Source organism: Delphinapterus leucas, chromosome 4 (genome assembly GCF_059928025.1).
Source record: "Delphinapterus leucas isolate spDelLeu-1000000601 "Yukka" chromosome 4, BTC_Dleu_Yukka2, whole genome shotgun sequence".
Taxonomy (NCBI): Eukaryota; Metazoa; Chordata; class Mammalia; order Artiodactyla; family Monodontidae; genus Delphinapterus; species Delphinapterus leucas.
This window is the reverse complement of record NC_143132.1, coordinates 104,521,632-104,530,601: the sequence shown is the minus strand read 5'-3', so window position 1 is coordinate 104,530,601 and position 8,970 is coordinate 104,521,632. Positions and strand designations below refer to the sequence as shown.

At 45.4% G+C, this 8,970-nt stretch overlaps 1 protein-coding gene across 2 annotated transcripts; it reads left to right on the top strand.

Annotated features, from left to right (window-relative positions):
• The first annotated feature begins 1,022 nt into the window (after nt 1-1,022).
• IL12A (interleukin 12A) lies at nt 1,023-8,218 on the top strand. 2 transcript variants are annotated; one of them, XM_022573420.2, is made up of 7 exons: nt 1,023-1,053; nt 1,706-1,860; nt 5,071-5,184; nt 5,552-5,593; nt 5,669-5,710; nt 5,813-5,956; nt 7,485-8,218. In XM_022573420.2, the coding sequence occupies exons 1-7, from the start codon at nt 1,038-1,040 to the stop codon at nt 7,638-7,640; spliced, it is 669 nt and encodes a 222-aa protein (XP_022429128.1). In that variant the 5' UTR covers nt 1,023-1,037; the 3' UTR covers nt 7,641-8,218. The 2 variants fall into 2 exon arrangements, with proteins under 2 accessions (XP_022429128.1, XP_089767084.1); XM_089910958.1 differs by lacking the exon at nt 5,552-5,593.
• Nucleotides 8,219-8,970: the final 752 nt, after the last annotated feature.

Here is an 8,970-nt window from a genome sequence, read left to right as displayed (position 1 = left end):
GCCCCATCACCCTCACCAACCTCACACCCTGTATAGGACCGCTAGATCGCCACCTCCCTCTACCTTCCTTGACTGTACTTCTGATCCCTGTTCCCTCAACCTAGAACCTGCATCCCATCCCACTGGAAGCGGTCTAATGCCTACTCACCCTTCAACATTCAGGTCGCAGCCCCCTGCTTCTGGGAGCTTTTGCTGCCCCCTCACCCCCGTTGCTCCTGCTGACGTGCCCTCTCTCTGGCCTCTCCTGCCAAGACCCTGCACATCCATCCCACTAAATTGTAACGATTCTCTCCTGGACACTGTAGAAACACTGGATTCTCTAGGAGAGTAGTTACTGCATAGCCTGTCTGATTTTCATCCCTTTCCGTGTTTAAGAGGGTACCCAGGAACAAAACACATTGAGTCAGATTTCGTGTGGGAGTGCCCCCAAAGTGACCTGTTCACTGCTGGGTGCCCCGCACCTGGCACACCGTGGACTATCTGAATAAAGGAATGATAAATGAATGATTTGCCCACCCCCCTCCAGAACCAGGCCAGAGGTCAGGACTCATCCTGGATATAGCTGGAGAGCGGGTGGCCCTACTCAGCGCTCCGTCGGGAGGGGGCGCTGCAGGGAGGCGGGGCCAGGGGTGGGTACCTGGGGGCGGGGGCCGTCCGAGGGTGGCGGGCCAGGGGTCGGGCTTGCCCGGGGACCCCGCGCCGCGACTCTGCGCGAATTTCTCTTTCGTTTTGGGCCAGGCCGGAGGCGGCGGGGCCGTCCCGGAACGACTGCGGCCGGGTGCACTGGGAGTTAATCCGAAAGCGCCGCAAGCCCCGCGGGCCAGCCTCCACGTGTCACCGAGAAGCTGATGTAGAGAGGAGACAGAGAGAGAAAGAAAGCAAGAGACCAGAGTCCCGGGAAAGTCCTGCCGCGCCTCGGGCAATTATAAAAATGTGACCCCCCGGGTCGGCCTCCCAACCACCACCCTCACCTGCCGCGTGCACCCGTCTGCGTCCAGCTGCCCGCTCGGTTCGGTGCCCCCGCAGCGCCGCTCAGCATGTGCCCGCCTCGCAGTAAGTAACCAGCCCGAGACTGGCGCTCGGCGCTTGGGTGGGGAGGGGCGGCGGCCGGGAAGAGGAGGCAGAAACTTGGGACAGGCTCCGCGGAGCCTGGAAGGCAGTCAGCAATCTTCGGGCAGAGGAGAACGAAAGGAGGAAAGACATTGCAGACTTACCCTACGCTCGATAGGATATCGTCTCTTTTAACCTTGAAAGAGCCCTGTGAGCTAAGTATTATGCCCACTTCACAGATGAGAAACTGAGGCCCCGCGGGATGGTTTCTTGCCCAGGGTCCTAGGCTACAGCTCTAAGAGGGCAGATCCCAGCCGGCTTCAAAGCGAGGCTTTGTCACCCCACTGCTTACAAAACACTGGGTCGCTTCACCACCTGGCCTCACTTTCCCTCCTCCTGAAATGGAGACTTTCTCTGGGTGAACTCTGTCCACAACCCTATCTGAACTCACAAGGTGGCCGTGACAGCGAGTAGGCTTCTAACGCTAGCACAGAGCGCTGTCCTACAAGAACCCGATTCATCTCTCAGTTGTTGAAGGAAGACTGGAAACGGGTGGAGGGAGGCAGGTGCCCAGAAGAGTGGATGGGTGGAGATGGCCAGAAGAGATGGAAGATGGAGGTAGGCCAGCTCATCCTGCCCCTCCGTTCCCTTTCAGCCCTCCTCCTTGTGGCCACCCTGGTCCTCCTCCACCACCTGAACCACTTTAGTTTGGCCAGGAGCCTCCCCGCCACCACAGCGGGCCCCGGAATGTTCCAGTGCCTCAACCACTCCCAAAACCTGCTGAGAGCCGTCAGCAACACCCTTGAGAAGGTGAGCTTTTCAATGTTCTGGTTCCCACTTAGCAGCCTCTGTAGTGAAGGGGCATCTCCGAACCCCTGGTCACCTGAAGGAACTGCAGGGAAATTGTGGAAGTTAATCAGGAGCTGTCAAGAGAAGAAGAGGGGGCTTCCCTGGTGGCGCAGTGGTTGAGAGTCCGCCTGCCGATGCAGGGGTCGCGGGTTCGTGCCCCAGTCCGGGAAGATCCCACATGCCGCGGAGCGGCTGGGCCCATGAGCCATGGCCGCTGAGCCTGTGCGTCCGGAGTCTGTGCTCCGCAACGGGAGAGGCCCCAACAGTGAGAGGCCCGCGTACCGCAAAAAAAAAAAAAAAAAAAAAAAAAGAGAAGAAGAGGGAACTTTACACATGGCCCAACTATTAGCTAAAGAGTTGCAATGAAACTGTGTCTCCAGAGAAAGCAGGAGGGGTGATAAATTATAATGGCATTCGTCTGGGCTGTGTCTACACAGAGGAAAGTGGATACTTACAGTGTTCCTTGTAGCCTGCCAACAGAGATGGAATTGTGTCAGGCCCACACTGTTCCTCTGACATACTTATCAATCCAGGAAACCTCTATTGGGGCGGCCTGTGTGCTCCAGGGCTTGCGAAGATGAATTAGCCTTGTGTCTAATGCTCCTCTCCAGCTTCCAGTCTGGTGACTCGGCTTGTTGCTGGAGCATCACATTTCAGGGAGCTCGTGACAGTGCACATCCAGGCTTCATTTTCTAGGGAGAGAGTTATCTAATTTTATTTACAGCTTCAGTCATCTTTTTAGCTTTCATATTTTAATGTAAAAAAAATTTTTTTTCTTCCTTTAAAAGCACTCCAACATCTATTGCTTTTGCTGCAACGGCCTAAGACTGATGTTTTAAAAGATGTCCTTTCGCCTTCCTGCTCTCTAGTAAATCTTCCTTGAAGATTTCTAGCTTGTTGCTTTATGAATATCTTAAAGTAAGCTCAATGCCATGAGTCCTTCTTAAAGAACTCTTTTTTTCCCCTTCTAATCTTTCATAACTTGCTGCCAGTTTTTCCTTACAGTTCAATCCATCTTAATTAAAAAGGCAGCTCACCAAGTGAAAACTGCAGAGATAGGTGCTTTGATTCCTAAAGAAAGGTTCGATATGGGTAAAATTTAGGAGCTCCTATTTAAATAGATGCTTTATGTGAAAAAGCTGACTCTTCTACTCCCAGATGCAGCACCAAAGGTGAAAGATTGCAGAACTCAATTTGATTTTTTAATATGATTCCTGCATCAATTTTGCCAGAACAAATCAGCTGGCTACTTGCAGAGAAAATAGAGGTGGCAAATGCATGTGACTCACAGGCCATATCTAGTCCACAGATCTGTAGAGTTTAGCCATGTCTTTTTTATTTCATTCTGGTTTTTGAGTTTCATGCCATTGAAAAAGTAGACCTCCCATATAAGGATCCAAATTTCCAGCTTCTCCTGAAAAGATCTGAAAAACTATAGCAGTGGGCCCACATTTTCAAGTCTAATTTTTTTTGGCTCTATTTATTCATTTTTTTCATTCAACAAGTACTTATTGAGTGCCTACTGTATGCCAGGCACTATTTTATAGATTCCTGAAGGTCATCTTTTTTAACCATGCAATAGTAATCGAGAGGTAGTCGCCGTTTTCATTTTGGAATAAAGGTAAGCAATTATCACAGAAATAAAACTATTGTGTTATTTGGAGATTTTTTTTTCTTATTGAAGTATAATTGCAAATCTAACTTTCTAGAACCTGCTCAGGATAGCAGCTGCCTCGATCTGCTTGACCACCTCCAGGAACAGTGTATTCATTTTCTATTGCTGCTGTAACAGATTACCACAAATTTAGTGGCTTTAAACAACACAGATTTATTATCTTAACAGCCCTGGAGTTCAGAAATCCAAAATGGGTCTCACTGGAGTAAAATTAAGGTGTCAACAGAGCTGTATCCCTTTCTGGAGACTCTAGGGGAGAATCCAATTTTCTTGCCTTTTCCAGCTTCTAAAAGCAGCCCACATTCCTTCGTGGCCCCCTTCCATCCTCGAAGCCAACAAATGAGACTTAATCATGCTGCATCACTCTGAGCTTGACTCTCTTGCCTCTCTCTTCTGCTTATAAGGACCCAGTGATTACATGGGACCCACCCAGACACTCCAGGATAACCTCTCTATTTTAGAGTCAGCTGACTAGCAACCTTAATTTCATCTGCGACCTGAATTCACCTTTGCCACGTAACATAACCTAGTCTGTGGTTCCAGGGATTGGGAGGTGGCTATCTTTGGCAGGGGCATTATTCTGCTTACCACAGACAGGAATTTTACTACTTGTACCCCAGCATGTTCTGTACTCTCAAGCTTTGATTCATGGCTCACGCTGTTCCCTCTGCCTGAAACTCCCCCTCCTCTGTAGATGCCCCATCTCTGGGGAAGACCTTGCTTCCCTTTCCACCCCCTTCGCAGAGCCTTCTGACCCTTCTCAGCCCTTCTCACTTGCCAGCATGTCTCCTGGTCATTTGGGCACTTGCCTGACTCCACAGCTGAACTTGGAATTCTGGGGGACATAACATAGTCCCCTTGTTTGTCACTTTCCTTTGTACCTAGCACAGTGCCTGGCACACATCAGGCTTGTTAAATGGAACAATGATCTCGCTTTTTAATCAAAAAGTCATCGACTTCTTAATATCATAATTATAGTCAGCATGCCTGTAAGAGGACATCTGTGTGTGTGTGTGTGTGTGTGTGTGTGTGCGCGCACGCGTGTGTGTGTACACCACATATTAAATCTCCGCTTGTCTTTAAGGTTGCATGTTTGTTATGTTCATCATGTAGTGACCTAACAGTCCCCCTTTAGAAGCTATTCTTGAAAAAGATATTCATAAAACACAGCCATGCTGACAAAAGGAAAAAAACGTTTTCGAAAGCAAGTGTCACAGCGTGGTGTAGAGGCTGGTTAGCACAGCCTGTTGAAATGATTTACAGTGTTTACGTAATGGAAAAAATATCATCCAGAGAAACATGGCCTAAGCAAAAGGGGAGGAGGGATGGAGAGAGAGTGTAAATGATCTGTTTCCTTTTGTCTTATGAAGACCCTAAAATTCCTACAGATCAGAGGTGGAGGTCAAGGGCAGCCGGCTCTAGCTTTGGTGCCAGTGCCATGGGCAGCTGGGTGCCTTGTAAATCTTGTAAACTGGGTTTCTCTTTATGTTTTACAGGCCAGACAAACCCTAGAATTTTACTCCTGCACTTCTGAAGAGATTGATCACGAAGATATCACCAAAGATAGAACCAGCACAGTGGAGGCCTGCTTACCACTGGAATTAGCCACGGTATAGAGGGTTTTCCTCCCAAAGCTTGTAATACAGTTAAGAGCTGTGCATCAGACCTCGTCTTCTTCCAAATATGTGCATGTTTCCGGGGTCCATCACCATGGGACTTCAACAGGTCCCATTGTAGAAGTTCAATTTGGAAAAAAAATTTATAAAAACGTGGTGTTTCACAACAGTGTGAGATATACTTAACAGTACTGAACCGTACACTTAAAAATAGTTAAAATGGTAAATTTTACATGTATTTTTTACCACAGTAAAAAAAAAAAAAAAGATATGTTTGAGAAGAAAAGTCAGAAAAATTTACATTAAGAATTAATGATTAATGTCTTTGATGTGTGTGTTTTTTTTTTTTTTTTGGCTCTAGAATGAGAGTTGCCTGGCTTCCAGAGAGACCTCTTTAATAACTGTAAGTCAGAAAATTGAAGGTTTTAGCTCATGTTATGAATTCATGTCATTGATATCTGATTATTTTTTCTTCTAGAATGGGAGTTGCCTGGCTTCCAGAAGGAGCTCTTTTATGACGGTAAGACACAAAACTCTTTCCTCAAATGCAACAGCAGGGGAAGGGGGGGTACGTTTTTAGCCCATCTCAGTAGTTCCTTCCCCTCTTTGTCGTATTATGCAGACCCTGTGCCTTAGCAGTATCTATGAGGACTTGAGGATGTACCACATGGAGTTCCAGGCCATGAACGCAAAGCTCCTGATGGATCCTAAGAGGCAGATCTTTGTGGATCAGAACATGCTGGCGGCTGTTGCTGAGCTGATGCAGGTAAGGAAGGCCTTCTTCATGCTGAGACCGCCAGCCAGGGTCCCTGATGAAGGGGTATACCATCAGCCCTTCCTGGGTTGGGGGAGGCCTGAAATGCCCCCTTCTGAAGCCAGCTACATATTGGGGGAGACAGCCTTGGGGGCACCCTCTAGAGAGAGGGCAACGTAAGCAGGTCACATTAAGGAAAGCAGCCTCCTGCTTGTTGACCATGCGGTACGCACCAGGCTCTGGGCAAAGGTGCATACACTTCCTTATGCTGTCCCCTTGGCAACCACTTGGGGTCTGTGCAGATGGGGAGACCAATGCTTAGAGGGTTAGCCACTGGTCTGAGGTCACACAGCTTGGAAGCGGCAGAGGCAGGATTTAAACCCCCATCAAAGGGATTCCACTGCACTCATCTTCTCATGCATCTCTAAAGCCTCTGGGATGTACATGCAAGGGGCTGGCATGCATATCTGCAAATACTGCTAGAGAAGACAAGCGGGGCTGGTGCCTGGATATGATGCGTGCTGAACCAAAATGTGAATGAAAGAAAAGAATGACCTATCACCTGGGGACAGCCACAGTGTTACTCATAGACAAGAACGTGCTTTGTAACTTTCTGAATCACCATAGCACATGATGCTAACATAAAACACAGAATTATCCGCTTAAGAAAGAGCAGGGTGAGTGCCATGTTGGCCAGGGCATGGGATAAAAATACGGCATCAGAAATGATTGTCTGAAAAGAAATTTATTTCATTCACCCTTTTTTAATTTTTTTTTGGGGGGGGTACCAGATTACTGGTTTGAAAGGCAGTGAACACCGTGCAAGTATCAAAGAATGTTACCATCTAGAGAGTTGTAGATGATATTTCATTTTCAGGACCAAGAGTCGAATCAGTTCTACCAGTCATCAGACAACTATGCCCAGACCTTTTGTCCCTCTGTGCCTCAGTTTCTTCCTCTGTAAAATGGGATGACTTTACCCACCCTACCTTTCTTTTAGGCTTTTTGTGAGGAAGTACAAGCAAAACTGCTGATCACTGTGCAAATATATGGTCTTGCATTGTGTTATCAAATTAAAGGGCTCAAACTGTCAGGTTTATTTATCTCACATGAATAAGTGTCTTTAGTCAACAGGTCTGATACTGACTGAGAGTTTCCAATCAATACAACCCATCACCTCCCCGTTCTGAAAAGGATGCCGCTTCTTAATGTAACATATAAAAATTAATTACATATCACAGCAGATGTCATCTTAACAGAATTGTTCCTTGCTAAAATACAACTCCTACTGATGATTTTCTAAATAGCTTTCAGGGTCTTTTCAGAGCTCCCTGAAGATCCATGTGCCTGGATAATGAGCATTTCTTCTCTCAGGTTCTGCCTGCCCATCTGGCTGGGAGTAGATTTGATTTGGTTTAGAAGATGCAGTGAGGGAGTGGGTTGCAGGCTCTGAGACATGTATTGGCTTCACCCATCTTTACGGATGAACGTTTTAATTTTGGAATACTGTCTATGTCATGCTCAATATTTATTCTCCTAGGCCCTGAATTCCCACAGCAAGATTGTGTCACAGAAACCCTCCCTGGGAGAACTGGATTTTTATAAGACTAAAGTCAAGCTCTGCATACTTCTTCATGCCTTCAGAATTCGTGTGGTGACCATCGACAGAATGATGAGCTATCTGAGTTCTTCCTAAAAAGCTGAGGTCTCTCCTAAACTTAGAGTCATTTTTATAAATATTGGAACCAAAGAAATTGTAATAGGGCATGGGTTAAGAACTGGGGCGGGGGTGGCTTGACCTGTTCCTACTTAAGCTGGTACAGGAATTCTCATGCTTGTTTACATTAGTCATTACTCCAGATTTGCAGGATGTGACTGTTCTATCCACATGATTCCTTTGATCAAGTCTATTTCATATTTACTATGGATAAGTTATTTTTAAGTTTTCATGAGCAAATTGATGAGGGGAAATGTCCTCCCAGAACGTGTTTTTCTTTTTTCCCCTTTAATAGAAGAGCAAGAATTTATAAGCTATTTCAGTACCAAAGAGTTTGTAGGAACAAACACTCAAGCATAATTTATTTTAAAATATTTATTTATATAATTTTGTGTTCATGAAAGCATGTGAACTTATATTTATTTATGTTATATTTATTAAGATATTTATTGTCAAGTGAATTTGAGATATACCTTATGTTGTTTTAAAATAAAATGACTGAATTAAAGTAATTCTCATATTTTTCTAATGTGATTGGAATATTTGAGTGTTAAAATACACATCATGGGAAAACTGAAAACTCTGATGAAATTTGAACAAAATCACCTTAGAAAGAATGCCATGATATTCTTACTCATTTCCTAGTTCCTTTAGTCTCACATTTTAAAGGGAGCCTCATAAGGCTAGATCTGACTTAATACTGAGGCCGTTGAGTTAGTTTTTGAGAATATACTTTATTACTTTTGTTCAACATCTGAATCTAAATATAAAAGACATAAAAATGTTTTTCCCTATTAACCACAGCCCCATAACATACTGTGCATTAAACAAATACATAATAATATCCACCAACTGGGAAAAGCATCATTAAGAGGTCTTCTAGTCAAATTATTCTAATTTTTGTGACCCTTTGGGCTCTCAGGGGGAAGTTGCTTCTAAATTACAACTAGAAGAACTCTCCCTTTGCTTTAAATTATATAGAACTTCTGCCTGAACCACATGGATAACTGCCTTCCTTTGGCTTAAGAGATGTGCTTTTCAATTCTTTAAACCATGGGAATTTTAGAAGATTTACCTGATGGAATAATACCATGTAATTTTCAAACTCTGATAATCACATTCCTCCTTAATATGAAAAGGTCATAAGAAATGAACGATTCAGAGTCCGTCCTGTCCCCCCTACCTTTCCTCATGTGAATCCTCCCCTCCAGAGCTCAATTCTTATCCCTGTAAACAGGGAGGGGAATGTGTATGGCCACCCCAGGTCCTCACTTGTGGGGAAACTTACGCGTTTTTCAGAGTCTCACCC